Here is a 17,503-nt window from a genome sequence, read left to right as displayed (position 1 = left end):
AAGTGAATGTTAAACACTGGTATTCTAAAGTATGTAGTTTTTTAGCTATATTAGTATGCACAATAAACATCCCAATAAAATATAATGGTTATGTAGGACTATTATAATAATTTGCACAAACCAGCTTGTGTTCTGGTTTTCAAAGCTCTGTTTTTACTTCTTATTTTGTAAAGAAGGTGGTAGACATCACTAGCCTAATTTGAACAATTAGATTTTCAAACTATTATACACTTAAGTACCTAAATCAATCAAACTCATAGGTGTATTAGTCTAAACATCTCTCAACTAGGGTTGGACGAGTCCTGAAATTTCGGGAAATTTTTGGAAAAAAATATTCCTGATTTTCAGGACAGGATTACATTTTTACATTGTATTTGATTCGGCAATTTTTCGGGACGGGATTTGATCCGATCGTCGGATATTTTGCCGCTTTGGGAGTGACTATGACGCAGCTATCGCAAGAGATGTTCACCATAGTTCCGCGAACACAGGAGGCAAAGTTATTTCAACAATAGCGCCGTGACCGTGAGTCACAAGTTTCTATACCTGTAAATTTTTCCCATTTTTTTTATAGATCAGTGCCACAAACGGTAAAAACTGATTATGTTTGTCTATTTTGGTAACTGCAATACTCAAGATTTCCTTTTTATGCACAGAAAGAAATCACGTCCCGCAAATCGGGAAGGAATAAAAATCTGTCCATCCCTACTCATAACTAAATTAGTCTAAACAAAATATATCACAATCACACACAATTTATTTCATTGTCCTCTAAAACATGCTGACACCGTTATAAAATTTATTACAATGTTAAAACTTTGTTTAAAAATTTACATTTTTTTTATGTATAAAAATTAGAACAAACCTCCATACTTTTTGAATTTTCTATAACGAATCATACTGATTACAAAGATTATTAGCATCTGCCACTGCCAGAAGGCTAAATTGTTTTTCAAGCAATTGGAATGACTAGTGCACCTGTTGCTCGAATTCGAGCGATTGCAAAGTATTACAGGCGTTATATTAAAACTAATAACAGTCACAATTTCCAATGACTTAAAAGAGTTAACTCAAATTGATTATGGGATAATGTAATCAATCACTCCACTCCAGTTATTGAAACTGGAAATAAACTCATTCTGAAAACGAACGCTTACTCCACTCCAGTTATCGAAAATGAAATGACAACGAACTCACTCTGAAAATGAAAGCTCTTGTGTGTATCATGTGTTTACTATGAACAGCTGTTTTAGTATGCAATTAAAACGAATTATTCGTCCGTTTAAGTAAGCAAAATCTTTTCTTCATAAGAAATACATTGGGATCTTGATGGCCTGTAGGGCAAAGCCCGAGGACTTACATTACAGGAATTTGATGAAAGGGGGCGTCTACACAAAAAATACTTAATTTTGACACCTCGTTTGTAAAAATCCGTCCATTATTAACGAAGGAGTACAGTAGTGTTTCGTAGAAATTGCAATCACGTATTATATATAAGGATTATTAGACTACAGTTTTATGTAAGTTAGCCGTGAAATAAATTTTACGTATATAGTTGTGAACTTAAATTTATTTCTATAAAATTTATTTCCATAAAACTTTATTTATTAATGCAAACAATTTGTGCTTGCTAAATTTGTGTAAAATATAAAATTGCAAACTTAATGATATATTCATATTAATATTAAAAAAGGTTCAAATACCTGCTATTAAGCAATCCAAATTTGTTGTTAGAACAACTAGTTTCGGTGTCTGTGTGACACCATCATCAGGCTGCACAAGGACAGTTTTCTTTCTTCATACGAAGAGCGTCATATTTACACGAAAAATAAATAAACATTTACAGACGACACAAACACGAACACGAGACATTTATGGTAACAAACTGATCAGTTAAGAAAACAGACGACGCTAACCCGGCGGAGTTTGAGTCCAGACTGCGGGTGGTCAGTGCAGTGGTGTACGTCCGTTATCTTATCATCCAGGTTGCGTCCTGTCAATCACACCTCCCCTCTCCAGTAAACCGATGGCAGTGTCATACATAAAATTAGACGAGAAAAATTGTTGGTCATTTAGTACATTATGGTGGTCGGATTTTACTGCCTTATATATCTCAAACTCTTCCAATGTGTTAAGTTTATATCTGTCTTTACAAAAATGTAGAATATCCATATTGCTGCTAATGTTGGTATAATTGTGGCCTTGGGATATTAAATGTTCGGCAAAAGACGATGTTTGGTGGGCTGTTGACGCTTTTGGAATATGCTCTTTGAATCGTTTTGTAAAGGAACGTGCTGTTTGGCCGATGTAATATTTCGTACAATCGGTGCAATTGATCTTGTAAACGCCAGTTTTATCAAAAGATTGCGTCATCGTGGGACTGCGTTCCTTTAACAATGAACCAAGCTTGTTTTCTGTTCTGAAGGAAACTGTGATTTTGTTTTTTGCCATGAGATTTTTATATTTATTGCTCATAAAGGTGCCAAATTTTGCAGAGATGAAAGTGTTCTGTTTATTAGTTCCTGTTTTATTTTTATGTTTGTAGATGAGTTTATCCACAATACTACTTGGATAACCGTTTGATACGGCTATATGTTTTATTGTAATTACTTCTTCGTTGTAGTCCTGTTCATTCATTGGAATTGTAAGCAATCGGTGTACGAAACTATTATATGCAGCTATTTTTTGTGAGTACGGATGATGGGATTCTGAGTGAATGGTCTGGTCAGTGCATGTCGGTTTCCTGTATATTTTAAACTCAAATTTATTTTGATGCTTTTTTATGGTGAGGTCCAGAAAATTCAAACAATTATTGTTTTCTTCCTCCAATGTAAACTTCATGTTGCTGTGAATACCACATAAGTATGCGTTGAGTAACGATAACTGTCTACTGTTTCCGTTGAACAAAACAATAGTGTCGTCTACATATCTGAAATAAAACAGGATCTTTTCTTTGTAGCGGTTGGAATCAGAAAATAAATGTTTATTTTCCAGGTTGTTGAGAAAAATCTCTGCTAAAATACTGGAGAGGGGGGAACCCATTGCCAGCCCTTCTTTCTGGGAATAATAGTCATTGTTGAATCTAAAGTAATTCTGATTTAGCACTAATCTTGTGAGTGAAACTAACTCATTTACTGACTCTCTGGATAAACTTGAGTTTTTAATGAGGTTTTGGTGTAGGAGAGCTATTGTTTCTTGAACAGGGACGTTGGTGTACAGATTTACAATGTCGAATGATGCCAATTTGTAGTTATCTTTAACAGCATGGTTCTTAATTCTATCAACGAGTTCTAGGCTATTTTTTATACTATGACTATTCTCCAATAAAATTTGGTCTTTTATTATTTTATCTAGCTTCTTGGCAATTTTGTAGGCTGGACTTGGCATAAAATTTACCAAGGGTCTGATGGGGACGTCAGGTTTATGGATCTTGGGGAGGCCTCTGAGTATAGGGGCTTGTGGATTAGTTACTTTCAGTGAGGTGATTTCACTTTTTGATAAAAGGTTTTTACTTTCTGAAATAGCTTTATTTATCAATTTGCTGTAAATTAAAGTCGGATCTTTATTTAAAGTATGTATTTTGTTAGCGTTCAAAAACGTTGTTACCTTATTTACATAATCGTTTTTGTACATTATCACAATTGAGTTGCCCTTATCAGCTTTGGTGATAAGAGCGTTGTGGTCGGCAAGCTTATGCTTGACGCTCGTTAGGACATGTCTCATGGCGTTGAACTTCAAATGTTTTCTTGTACGTGGGGGATTTTTTGCGATACATCTAGCTTTAAAAAAACAAACACCAAAACCTCATTAAAAACTCAAGTTTATCCAGAGAGTCAGTAAATGAGTTAGTTTCACTCACAAGATTAGTGCTAAATCAGAATTACTTTAGATTCAACAATGACTATTATTCCCAGAAAGAAGGGCTGGCAATGGGTTCCCCCCTCTCCAGTATTTTAGCAGAGATTTTTCTCAACAACCTGGAAAATAAACATTTATTTTCTGATTCCAACCGCTACAAAGAAAAGATCCTGTTTTATTTCAGATATGTAGACAACACTATTGTTTTGTTCAACGGAAACAGTAGACAGTTATCGTTACTCAACGCATACTTATGTGGTATTCACAGCAACATGAAGTTTACATTGGAGGAAGAAAACAATAATTGTTTGAATTTTCTGGACCTCACCATAAAAAAGCATCAAAATAAATTTGAGTTTAAAATATACAGGAAACCGACATGCACTGACCAGACCATTCACTCAGAATCCCATCATCCGTACTCACAAAAAATAGCTGCATATAATAGTTTCGTACACCGATTGCTTACAATTCCAATGAATGAACAGGACTACAACGAAGAAGTAATTACAATAAAACATATAGCCGTATCAAACGGTTATCCAAGTAGTATTGTGGATAAACTCATCTACAAACATAAAAATAAAACAGGAACTAATAAACAGAACACTTTCATCTCTGCAAAATTTGGCACCTTTATGAGCAATAAATATAAAAATCTCATGGCAAAAAACAAAATCACAGTTTCCTTCAGAACAGAAAACAAGCTTGGTTCATTGTTAAAGGAACGCAGTCCCACGATGACGCAATCTTTTGATAAAACTGGCGTTTACAAGATCAATTGCACCGATTGTACGAAATATTACATCGGCCAAACAGCACGTTCCTTTACAAAACGATTCAAAGAGCATATTCCAAAAGCGTCAACAGCCCACCAAACATCGTCTTTTGCCGAACATTTAATATCCCAAGGCCACAATTATACCAACATTAGCAGCAATATGGATATTCTACATTTTTGTAAAGACAGATATAAACTTAACACATTGGAAGAGTTTGAGATATATAAGGCAGTAAAATCCGACCACCATAATGTACTAAATGACCAACAATTTTTCTCGTCTAATTTTATGTATGACACTGCCATCGGTTTACTGGAGAGGGGAGGTGTGATTGACAGGACGCAACCTGGATGATAAGATAACGGACGTACACCACTGCACTGACCACCCGCAGTCTGGACTCAAACTCCGCCGGGTTAGCGTCGTCTGTTTTCTTAACTGATCAGTTTGTTACCATAAATGTCTCGTGTTCGTGTTTGTGTCGTCTGTAAATGTTTATTTATTTTTCGTGTAAATATGACGCTCTTCGTATGAAGAAAGAAAACTGTCCTTGTGCAGCCTGATGATGGTGTCACACAGACACCGAAACTAGTTGTTCTAACAACAAATTTGGATTGCTTAATAGCAGGTATTTGAACCTTTTTTAATATTATTTGGCAATCCGGAGGCTAACAACAACAATCATATTAATAGCCTGATTTACTAACAACCACTAATTAATGTGTATTGCTTAAAGGTGTGTAGTTCAAGGAAAATAGGCAATTCACATAAATTCTCCCAAAATTCCTTTTGGCTGATGTAACAAAGACCGGTACACAAAGATTTTGCTGGTTTTTTTTTTAGAACAAATTACTTTTAAAATGGGTCTGATGCTTACTTAAATTAAATGAAAGTATTTCTAACTAAAACCTTTGATAGGTGTATACAAAACTTAAATTTCAAACTCTTGAGACAATGGCATACACATTTTTTTTAGACATACCTATAATGTTCCTACAAAACCATAGTGGTAGACACAATAGACAGAACACAGTAATTTACACATATCTCTAGTTCACAACTGTTGTGTTTTCTACAACTAGACAAAATCAGCAGACTATGTCACCCCTCCTCCAACCGACAAGCTGAAAGATTTGTTAAAACCATCTGCTGATCAAAATCGGTAATACAAATCAACCTCCCTGAACAAATAGGGAATCTATTGGTCAATTAAAATTGATCGATTGTATACATAGCCTAGTTATTTAACTACCCAACATGAAAAGATAAATAATTTCTTAAATTTCTCTATCCCATACTCGGAGATGGTCATAAACTTTTTCACGTAAAGCACGAAGCACCAGTAGTTTGACAGTTTCATTTGAGGTAGTGACCAAGGTTATTTTACATGCAGATCATGGTGTCTTTGTATGTCTTTGATTTGTATTAGGCCGGCCACACACAGAACCGGGCGGGGCGGGGCGCGACAGGGCATTTTGCCCCGGGGCGTCTTGTGCGACGGGAATTGCACAGGGTCTTATGGAGCGCCACACACAGGACCGAGCGAGGCAGGGCACATCAAAAAGACGCCCTGGGGCAAAATGTGAAGCTCTCCAAAATTATGCCCCGAAGCAAGTCGATGCCGGGCAGAACTTTCTGCGCATGCGCGGTCATGTGATTTATTCCCTTTCGGGCAAATTTTGATAAGGATTATTTTACAACCGATAAAATTTACATATAAGACTGTACAGTAACAATTTATACACACCCTTTGATACGACTATACAAGTCGTAGTGAAGTAGTGATATTACTACAGTGGTTGAATAAATAATAATTTATCTTGGTATTGATAACTGAGGAAATAGAGGGCCAACGTTCATATCTTAAGGGTTTCAAAAAACACTCTTCTGGAGGTATGGCTGTTTGAATTTTGTTTTCTATTCTGCTCCCAAGTATAAAGTCAAATTTAAAAGTTTGCTAAATCGGCTCAAGGCTCAGAAATAAAAAATCCTATATTAATTTGCAGGTTTATGGGGGCCAAACTTTTTACTTGACGTGCCCCGCCTCATTCTGTGTGTGACAGCAGCAGGACAGGGCAAATCAGGCGTCTCGTCGTGCCCTGTCGCGCCCTGACCCGCCTGGTTCTGTGTGTGGCCGGCCTTACCGATTGCCATTTTGATAGACATTTATAAAAGATTACCAAGGGCAATGGCAAACCCTGGCAGTCCGATCCGCCAGCAAAGTTTCCTCAACCTTCACTTTCTCGATGGAAACAGATGGACGCTCACTGGCAGCCTCACCGTGCAAATATGTATGGCCTTCTGCAAACTCCCAAGCCAAGTTCGCACATCCATTCACATCTATTACACTTTTCTCCACATACTTCTGCGAATTGGCAACAGATTTCAATCAGAGTTTACGCTTACCACAAAAACCTAATCACAGGACTTGATTCATACTCAGTGAGAAAGTCGATTTTCACTCATATACCATATATCTTGATGCGATTAATCATCACGTAGGAATGGGGACCAGCAATTTTAGGGGGAATATAAGAAAAACAAAAAGCGTTAGTGTAAGATTTTAAATAGCTCTCATCATTGGGACGGGCACTCGTTGGAGACCTTAGTTCAAAGAGAACCCTTGTATAGGAACTTTGTTACTCTGCCTCGATCATGACACAACTAAATCACCTGCACATAGAGCTTCTTAGCGTTGCCTTCCATAAAGTCACCAACAAATCCTGGCGGCATGGTGCTGATCTGTCCCTTGGTCGCTGAGATATTGACGTCGGCTCCTTGCGCCAGCAGCGTCTGCACACAGTCCGGCTTGTCAGCCAGACACGCAATGTGGAGCGGAGTGTAGCCACAGATGTTGCGGTAGTTGAGACACCTGGGCTGTCCGCTGGTCAGCAGAGCCTACAAGGACATGTACTAGTAAGAAAACACCTTTGCAGGACTAAATTAAACAATGAATTCAAGTTTTACTTCTTTAACATCTTAAACATTTCAAAGTGTACAATTTACATAAAGCTTAGTCAAAAGTCGGATTCAAATCAAATCAAATCGTTTATTTCCATAAATTGAACTATATAATACGCAGATGCATATTATACGGAAATATATTTTTCCGCATAGGCATAAGCCCATGTGCGTAAAGAGTTTTAAATCTGCTATAAACAATAACTGTTACATTGTGGATGTACAATAAATTTATTTATCTAATTAAAACATGTATTACAATTTACTGGGTGACTATTCCTTAAAAATAAGTAAATATTAAATAAAAAGGTCATTTAAAAGTTAATATGTATCAAATAAGGACAAAATAACACAATAAGTAATTTAGAGTAGAATTTCCTAATATAACCAAAGATTGAAATTAGCAACTGAAAGATGTAGCTACAATGCCAGGGTCTCAGCAGTAAACTAACATTTTTAAGTTTTTTTCTAATGAGCTTATTTTTTGGGGATTGATTTGGAAAACCATAAGTTCCTTTATTTTGTCTAAAGATTAACAGACCAGAATGCATAGTTCAGAACAAAGATGAGTGTTGATCAAATGGGATAATGGTTTTACTGAATAAGTCAAATTATTTAGGCTTATCAGTTATTAAGGATCAAACTTGTTAATAGGACTTCCAGTTCATGCATTACAAGGTAGCCTTTTGAACCTCGCTATTTATAGCTATTTATAGCATTTATACAGGGTGGCTGAAAAGTAACTTGCACCCCCCTTTAACTTTTCAACCATTTGAGATATTTGAAATCGGTTCGCAGCAACCTTCTTAGATATGAGGGGCTACAATAATTATGGTCAATTTTGAAAATTTTGTCCTTAGGGGTAGCGGGGGTAGGGGGTAGCTCAAAATTTTCAAATGACAAGTATAGTCAAATTCGGTATCATTTTACAGGTCTTGACCAAACATAAACATTGACATAAAGAAAACCAAAATCGGCTCACTAATAACAAAATGGCGCCCTAAAACGTTTCAAATCCATGAGGGTGGCAAAAAATTAACTTGCACCATTTTTAACTTTTTAACTATTTTAGATATTTGAAATCGGTTTGCGGCAACCGATTTCAAATATCTAAAATAGTTAAAAAGTTAAAGAGGGTGCAAGTTAATTTTTTTGCCACCCTCATGGTTATTTGGATTTGAACCATTTTAGGGTGCCATTTTGTTATTAGTAAGCCGATTTTGGTTTTCTTTATGTCAATGTTTATGTTTGGTCAAGATCTGTAAAATGATACCAAACTCAACTATACTTGTCATTTGAAAATTTTGAGCTACCCCCTACCCCCGCTACCCCTAAGGGCAAAATTTTCAAAATTGACCATAATTATTGTAGCCCCTCATATCTAAGAAGGTTGCCTTAAACAGATTTCAAATATCTCAAATGGTTGAAAAGCTAAGGTGGGGTGCAAGTTACTTTTCAGCCACCCTGTATACAGTACATACAGGGTTAGTAAAAAGTGTGGAGACCCCCTGTTATTTTTTTAACGGCCCATACTAGAAAAACTAAACTCAGCACACCATTATGACATGTTATGAAGTACTTTTTGGGCATAACCGCCACTTGGTGTTCATCCCCAAAATGGGGTATTTTGGGGGAACTCAAAAATTTCAAATACAAAGACCCATCGAGTGACCCCTCATTTTGAAGGTCATAATAAAAGAAAACTAACAACACAAACTATAGGTCTCTATCTTAGTACAGTAAAATATGGCAGCCAATTGAATATAAAATTGCAAGTTATTTCCGATTTCTTAAGATTTCAATCAGCTTCCATTTTTTACTGGATTGAGATAGAAACCTCTAGTTTCCGTTGTTAGTTTTCTTTTACCAGGACCTTCAAAATGACCTTCAACTCGATGGGGCTTATCATTTAAAACTTTTGAGTTTCCCCCAAAATCCCCCATTTTGGGTTTGGTAAGCAAAAGGCTATTAGGCTTAAAAAGTACTTCATAACATGCCAAAAAGGTGTGTAGAGTTTAGTTTTCCTAGTGTGAGCCCCTACAAAATTTACAGGGGGTCTCCAGACTTGGAAAGCTGTAAGTTAAATTTAACTTCTGAGAATTTAAATTGGCTGCCATTTTTTACTGGATTGAGATAAAGACCTCTAGTTTGCGTTGTTGGGTTTCTTTTACCGGGACCTTCAAAATGAGGGGTCACTTGATGGGTGTTTGTATTAGAAATTTTTGAGTTTCCCCCAAAATACCACATTTTGGGGATGTACACCAATAAACGGGTATGCCCAAAAAGTACTTCATAACATGTCATAAAGGTGTGCCAAGTTTAGTTTTTCTAGTATGGGCCATTAAAAAAATAACAGGGGGTCTCCACACTTTTTACTAACCCTGTATACTTAATAAACATCATGTAAAAGAGTAGAAACTTTTATTATGACCATTAAATACCTCATAATTTGAAACAAATATTTCAGAATTATATTTAGGCCTAAGGCAAAATTAACGTATTTTACTAAAGGTTGATAAATGATCCAGTGTACAGTGATGATTATAGTTAAATAAACTCAGACTAAATTCAAAAATTCATTTATTCCATTATTTGGCAAACAGTTTATATTACAAATTAGTTACTCAACTGATTACCTTTATGTCTCACAAAGAAAGAATAAAAACATTGCAAATAATTGCTTATTTCTTTAAAATTAGGCTAACTAGCAATAGATAACCATGGCATATCTTGTAGCTTGTCAGATAAAATAAGCAATTTGTACAATGATGAGGGCTCCCTATCTGCCTTTTGTCAAGCTAGGATTTATTTGACAAGCTCAATGCTGGTTAGAAAAAAAAATACATTATTTATATATATAATGTTTTAATTGTTATGGGACTTATCTGGAACTTTCCATAGTTTTAAAACCTGTTACTGCTTTCAAATCTTCTCACACCCAACAGATGTAGCCTACGATTTAAGGCATATGCTTGGTTCCATACCAGTTTCAATACAAAACTGATAAGAATAAATAGTAATAATTGATATAAGTATTGATGGTCAAATTTTAAGAAGTTGCATTTTAAAATGTTTACATGTTGCGCTAATGAAAATTCAAACTTTTTTTAAACAAGTCTAATTTAGTTTTGAGAGTTTTTACTCGACTGAATACTTTACCAATCTTAGTTTTTGCTTTAATGTTTTAGTAAGTAACAGTGATAAAAGAAGCTCAAGCCGGTTTAAAAAGGTCAATTTAAACTTTGAAAAACAAGCTGCTGCAAATGTCACTAAGTTTTGTTGTCATTTTAGTCTGCGAAGTAATGTAAGCAACAAATGAGACCTTGAAGAAATAAAAGCAGTTAGGTTTGGTCGACTCATTAGAATCCCAATGCCGATCCATTAGCAGACTTGAGTGTGTGTGTGTGTGTGTGTGTGTGTGTGCTTTCATGTAGAATGTTACATGTGTGTTTGTTATTGTCTAATGGTTAGCACAACTTGTTGTCAAAAGGATGAGGCCATTCTTCCACAAAAAGTTTCTATTGTTTAATTTCATTATTGATACTTGAAATTGAATTCTTTCTGAAAATTCAGCTAATTTGAGGATTTGAGGATTCTTAAGATTTGACTTTTACACATTACGTGATAATGGCCTACTTTTTAACAATTTCCCAATAGGGAAGTAGGAAGTAGCTACAGTAGAACCTCTTTAATCTGAACCCCCGTAATCCGAACATCCAATAATCCGAACACCTCATTGCTGCACTCTATACACAGTACAGTATAGTTCTATATCGTATACTATATTTAATATACAGTAAGGTACGGTACTGTTAATTCACTATGTTTACTACTGTATTAAATTAATACTGTATTTTACTTTATGAAGCATTTTTTTTACTTTTCCTCCTGTAACAATTACGATCTATTTTAGCCACGTCTTAGCTATTGTTATGTAAATACAACAATATGTTCTCTAATCTGAACTATTCAATAGTCCGAACTAACCCCGGTATTAATTAGTTCGGATTAACGAGGTTCTACTGTATTACCGTAGGTTTCACGGTAAGACATAGGCCCGGGACCGATTTATTTTTTAATAATGAAGTCCCCAGAGGCCAAAAACACCTTTCGTTTAGAATTTTTATATATGTATACCTATATATATAGAGAGAGAGAGAGTTATATATGTGTCCATAAACGTGATAACTTAAGAATTTTTGTCCGATTGGAATAAAAATTTGGTTTGAAGGTGTAAGGCGGAATAAACTTGGATGAGTTTGCAAACCAGCATCATCGGACTATGGGAACAGGGTTTTACGGGTTTTATGGGGTAAAAATTGGTTTTTCTAATTTTTGACCGTCAAAACACAAAATTTCACAAGTGTTTTTGGGCGGTTATTAGTTACAGAGAAATTTTAAAAAAAATAGTAATTTTAAAACTTCTATGTTATTCTTATGGAGAATATTGTAAAATATTGTAGTTTGCCTGTTTATGGATATATTTTGATCAAACTCAACAAATGTATTTATTTTATACTAAGCTATTAATATTTTAACCAAAAAACACACTTTATTAGTTTCCCTGTAGCAGAAAACCTAGGTAGCCTACTCGTTAGGTTAAACCTAATGTTATCTAAATATATTTAAATGAAAATCAATTCTGGCAAATGGAAATTCGCTTAAACGGCAGGTTTGCTGCAACGGTGGTATTTACTTATACACAGTACACCAAATTAGTGTTTTAAAAAATTATTATAAAATTAAATTGTATTTTTATGTGATTTGAGGTGGAGTTAATAGGATACTGTTGATTTAATTAAAGTAACAAACCATCAACCTCTCAAAGATTGTAACTTGCTTTTCTGATTATAAAACCAGTTTGAAATCCAAACACTAAGGTATGCTGAAGTAACCAAAATGTAATGCATTGAAGCCCAGCAATATAGGAAAACTATTGCTTGCTTTGAAGACTCAAACGATTCTTCTCAAAATTTAAAATACGCCTCTGGCCTATTCTAGGCTCGTTACAAATTAAACACTAAATTACAATAGTGATGAACGTCTTCTTTTAAACTTATGAATAATTAGTAAATACCTTAACTTTTAGTATAAAAAGTCAATTAAAAATGTTCTTATATTTATAAGGCAACTTACAGTATTTAGATTCGTTAAGTGTTGCATGCATTATTTAACTTCTAGAGCAACATGACAGATTTACTGGTAGGTCAAACTATGTTTTCTTGGCTAAAACTTGTGCATACTTAAGAGCACAGAAAACATACTACTATAACCCAGAATGCTAACCGCATGGTAAAAAGTGACAAGTACTCGAAGAGAGCTTTGCCTGTCAATTTGTAGGCAGCGCCACCAGCATACAATGCACCAGCATAGCAACGCTCGTGGGGCTGCATACGAATTGACAGGCAAAGCTCTCTCCGAGTACTTAACGCTTTTTACCATGCGGTTAGCATTCTGGGTAGTATGTTTTCTGTGCTAAGAGTCACTTTTTGACCCTGAAATTCGGCTTGCCCATGTGGCTAAAATATGCTAAACCCTATTGTTCTAAAACAGAAACATGATAAAAGTTAATTAAGTGTTTTAGGATATTACTTTTATTTTAACTAAATTAGTAGATGACGTCTACAGTCGGAGGTGAAGCTCACCAGTATGATATCCTTATTGGTAGACGCTGCATAGTGGAACACAGAGTTGGCCTCGTGGTCTAGATGTTCCAGGGAAGCCTTGGCGTTGACCAGTGCCTTGACTACGGCCAGCTGCTGCTCTTTGATGGCCAACATCAGCGGAGACTCCCCCTTCAGTGCATCGGGTGTGTTGAGGTGACTGGGGCAAACATTTACATTAAAAAAAAAAAGTTTACAACAGAATTTAAAATTATTTGTTTGAGTCGTTTTAAATAGAGATCCCCAAAAAGTTGAGTTTAGGGGCTGATAGATGTAAACATCACATGTTGCTAAACATGACTTAGATATTCAGTCAGGGTATACTCTCCAAAATCTACTCTCAGTTGTTTTTTATATGTTAGGTTTTTTGAGCTGGGCTATATTAGGATGATGAAACAGCTGATCTTAATCAGTAAAAAAGGCATCTCACTTCATTTTAATTTACACTCATCCTTCAATCATATTTGTGTTAAACCATAGATAAAACATAGTCCCTTAGTAGATTTCCCATCCTTATGGAACAGCTGAAGCCAATTTTATTGTTAGTTGTCTGGTTTTCTGTAGATGTCGTGTTTTGTTTACAATTTGTTTCTTTTTATTTCAGTAATTTAAAACCTCGTTTAACCAAATAAAACTATCTAATCATAAACAATAACTCGTCCACTAGCTATATAACCAAATAGTGAGACACAAATAATGAGAAACTAACCCTAAAATAATAGAAACAAATTGTAAACAAAACACAACATCTACAGAAAGCCGGAGAGAACTAACAATAAAATTGGCTTCAGCTGTTCCATAAGGATGGGAAATCTACTAAGGGACTATGTTTTATCTAAGGTTAATCCTAAGCATCCCCATTTCAATTAGTGAAAACAATAACATGATGAAATATCATTGTTGTGTTTTGTGACCTTGTGACATCTATCTTGACAAGTCAATGACAAATGTATGATGTCCAATAGACAACATTCAAATATATTAAATAGATTTTAATATCCTCAGTTTGGATGGCTGGACTCATTCTATTTTCAAAACAACTCCTAAATCAGCCACTTGGTTTTTTTTTTAAATAAGTTATTAAAAAATGACTCTTGTTTTCATGAGTCTTACTATAGGGATTTTACTGAACCAACATTTTAATGGCTTATAGCATAGGCCTACCTAAGAACTTGTTCTGAATTCAAGCAGTCTGTCAGGTTCAAGAAGACAGCCAAGTGTGTGATAGTCCATGATGGATGGTCTTGAATTACGTCACAAACTTTCTGGATGCCACTCAGAGAGTTGACCTAAGCCAGATTTGCATCTTATTACCAATGATAAATCATTTCACTACAACAAAACATTGTGTATTATCAGAGATGACACTTGGGATAGGACTTCCCAATCAAAAGAGTTATCTCAATATTTTTGGTTACTAAACTCAATCTAAAGCTATGGTTCCACAGACTGCGGAACTTCCGCCGTGTGGTGCGTAATTTTCCGCAGCGGAAAATTAAGCAGCGTAAATCTGGAGGGGTGGTTCCACTGACTGCGGAAATAACGTTGCGAAAATTCAGTTGAGTCCAAACTAGCAGCGAGTATGGATAGGAAGATGAAAGCCCTCGTGGCTTTGATGCTGTATGATGATATTGATGATGATGTTGTCTGTAACCTTCACCTTTATTTTTTAATGGTTATGCCTTCTTAATATAGGCCTATTTTGAATTTTACATAATACCTTTTAATGAGTTAGGGTAGTGTAGTATATTTAATGATTTTATGTATTCAATATTATAGTTGTAAAACAGCGTTTCTTGTAGGAAACCAGATTTGTATAAAATGTAAGTGTGTGTTAGTGTGTGTGTACATCACGCCACGTCTGTGACGTCATATCAGGTGATTTTTAATAAACTCCCATTGGCTGCCGCGACCACGCTATACCCGTGCATCTAACCACTACGTCAGTCCGTCCTAGTCCTGCAACCGTACACTTTTATCCCGGTCCGGGCAGCCCGTGGTATTAACTAATTATGTAGTTTTTATTTCTCACTAGTCCCGTCTCCTGTCAAGTTAAGACGTCGTCACACCGGCGACGTCACACTGGCGACGAGGAAGTTACAGTGATAACGATGGCGTTATTAAGAACCTAACTATTCGTGAGTGCGGTGTAACTGATCGACCGTATTTTTATAAGTATTAGGGTTAATGTCCGATTACGACAACCCAGTGTTAATTTTATCTCGTGTCTTCTTTGAACAAGATACAATGTCTGGAATCATCGGCGGAATCGGCGACTTTGACGGGAGTGAAGAATCTTGGACCTCGTACGTTGAAAGGTTTGAGTTATTTGTCGAGTGTAACGGGATTAGTGATGCCAAAAAAGTGAGTACTTTATTGACAGTAGTCGGGAAGAAAACGTACAATCTGTTACGCGATTTGTGCACGCCCGATAAACCTAACGCAAAATCTTTTAAAGATATAGTAAAGTTAATTCAGGATCATTTACATCCTAAACCATCATTCATCGCGGAACGTTACAAGTTTAGTAAACGCAACCAATTAGAGGGGGAAGGAGTTGCCGAATACGTAGCAAATTTGAAGAAGATGTCCACGCACTGTGAGTTTGGCGCATCGTTGAACGACTTTCTTCGAGATCGTCTAGTTAGTGGAATAAGAAGCGACACTATCAAACAGAAACTGTTATCAGAGTCCAGTTTAACGTTTGATCAAGCTGTGAAAATCGTCTCATCAGCGGAAGCGGCGGAGAAGAATGCAGCGGCGTTGACGGTCGGCAGCAGCGGCGGCAAGGTGTTGCGAGTGGCAGCGGCACAACGACGACGAGATTCAGGGAGCAGCGGCAGCGCCCAGCAGCACAATCAAACGTCAAAGTCAACACCTCGACCTCAACACAAATCAGTGCAGTGTTTTTGTTGTGGTGGCTTCGGTCACATGAGAAATGAGTGCAGATTATTGGGTGCTGTGGTATGTCATTTTTGTGGAAAAAAGAATCATTTAGCTAAAGTGTGCAGATCAAAGCTGTTAGGTAAGTCAAACAAAAATAATATTTTTAAGAATGATAAGAACAATTTGAAAACTGAAAGGACTAATGGACAGTTTAGTAAAAACAACAAAATGCATAACTTTGTTTCTGACAGGAAATCTCAGATAAATTCTAATGATAGTTGTGATGAGTATGTTTACGATATTGCTACACTATTTCAAATTGAGGACGAAATTGAGGTAGCTAATAATAGTAATGTCAACGTTAAAGTAGCTCCACTTAAAATTGATGCTATTGTAGAAGGTAAACAAGTCACGTTTGAAGTTGACACTGGAGCTAGTGTCAGTGTTTGTAGTGAGGATTTTTACAACAAAAATCTGTCATTTTGCAAATTACAGCCTAATGATCTATCCTTAAGTTCGTATACTAACGAACCTAATGTCCCTATTGGTAAAATAAAAGTGAATGTTAGTTACCAGGATTTCAAGGATAACCTAGATCTGTATGTGATTAAAAAAAGGCGCACATCCATTAATGGGGCGTAATTGGCTTCAAGCATTAGGGGTAAATATATCGTTCAAAACCAATTTGTTGAGTGACAAAAATTTTAAGTTGTTATCACACAATGAGCAGTTTGACAAAATCGTAGTTGAGTTGGAAAAAGAGTTTCCAAAAGTTTTCAGTGACAAGTTAGGTCAGTACAAGGGAGATCCTGTAGAGCTTAAGTTAAAAGAGAATGCTACTCCCAAGTATTTCAAACCTAGACCGATACCTTTTTCGTTGAAAAGTAAAGTAGAGGCAGAGTTAGAAAGATTACAAACTGAGGAAGTTTTAGTACCTGTAAGTAGCTCATCTTGGGGGACGCCTATCGTCCCAGTTTTAAAGAAAAGTGGGGAAATTAGAATCTGTGGGGATTTTAAAGTAACTTTAAATCCATTCCTAGAAGTTGAAAAATATCCTTTGCCTAGAATCGATGAGCTATTTGCTAATTTACAAGGTGGACAAACCTTTAGTAAAATTGATCTCAGTCAAGCTTACATGCAACTTAAATTAAATGACGAGTCAAAGAAATTATGCACTATCAGTACTCATAAAGGGCTATTTTCCTATCAGAGAATGCCATATGGCATCTCATCAGCTCCTGGCATTTTTCAAAAGGTCATTGAACAGACACTCCAAGGCTTGGAAGGTGTGGCAGTATTCTTGGATGATATTTTGATTACAGCTAAAGATACTAACACTCATTTGAGTAGGTT

The 17,503-nt window shown here is 35.9% G+C and overlaps 1 protein-coding gene across 7 annotated transcripts in view; it reads right to left on the bottom strand.

Moving 5' to 3' along the window:
• Window positions 1–17,503, bottom strand: part of LOC129002129 (85/88 kDa calcium-independent phospholipase A2-like) — a 73,945-nt gene that overhangs the window by 30,437 nt on the left and 26,005 nt on the right. For all 7 annotated transcript variants that reach the window (XM_054429722.1, XM_054429720.1, XM_054429721.1 and 4 more), the window contains exons 3-5: window positions 14,429–14,553; window positions 13,247–13,424; window positions 7,314–7,538 (exon numbers count right to left, since the gene is read on the bottom strand). In XM_054429722.1, coding sequence (XP_054285697.1) covers window positions 7,314–7,538; window positions 13,247–13,424; window positions 14,429–14,553 — 528 coding nt within the window. The remainder of the gene's footprint in view (window positions 1–7,313; window positions 7,539–13,246; window positions 13,425–14,428; window positions 14,554–17,503) is intronic.

Source organism: Macrosteles quadrilineatus, unplaced genomic scaffold (genome assembly GCF_028750875.1).
Source record: "Macrosteles quadrilineatus isolate MER2022 unplaced genomic scaffold, UCM_ALF_1.0 Scaffold_9__3_contigs__length_116548681, whole genome shotgun sequence".
NCBI classification, from domain to species: domain Eukaryota; kingdom Metazoa; phylum Arthropoda; class Insecta; order Hemiptera; family Cicadellidae; genus Macrosteles; species Macrosteles quadrilineatus.
Note: the sequence above shows the minus strand (reverse complement) of the source record. Positions and strands in the feature narration are given on the sequence as shown.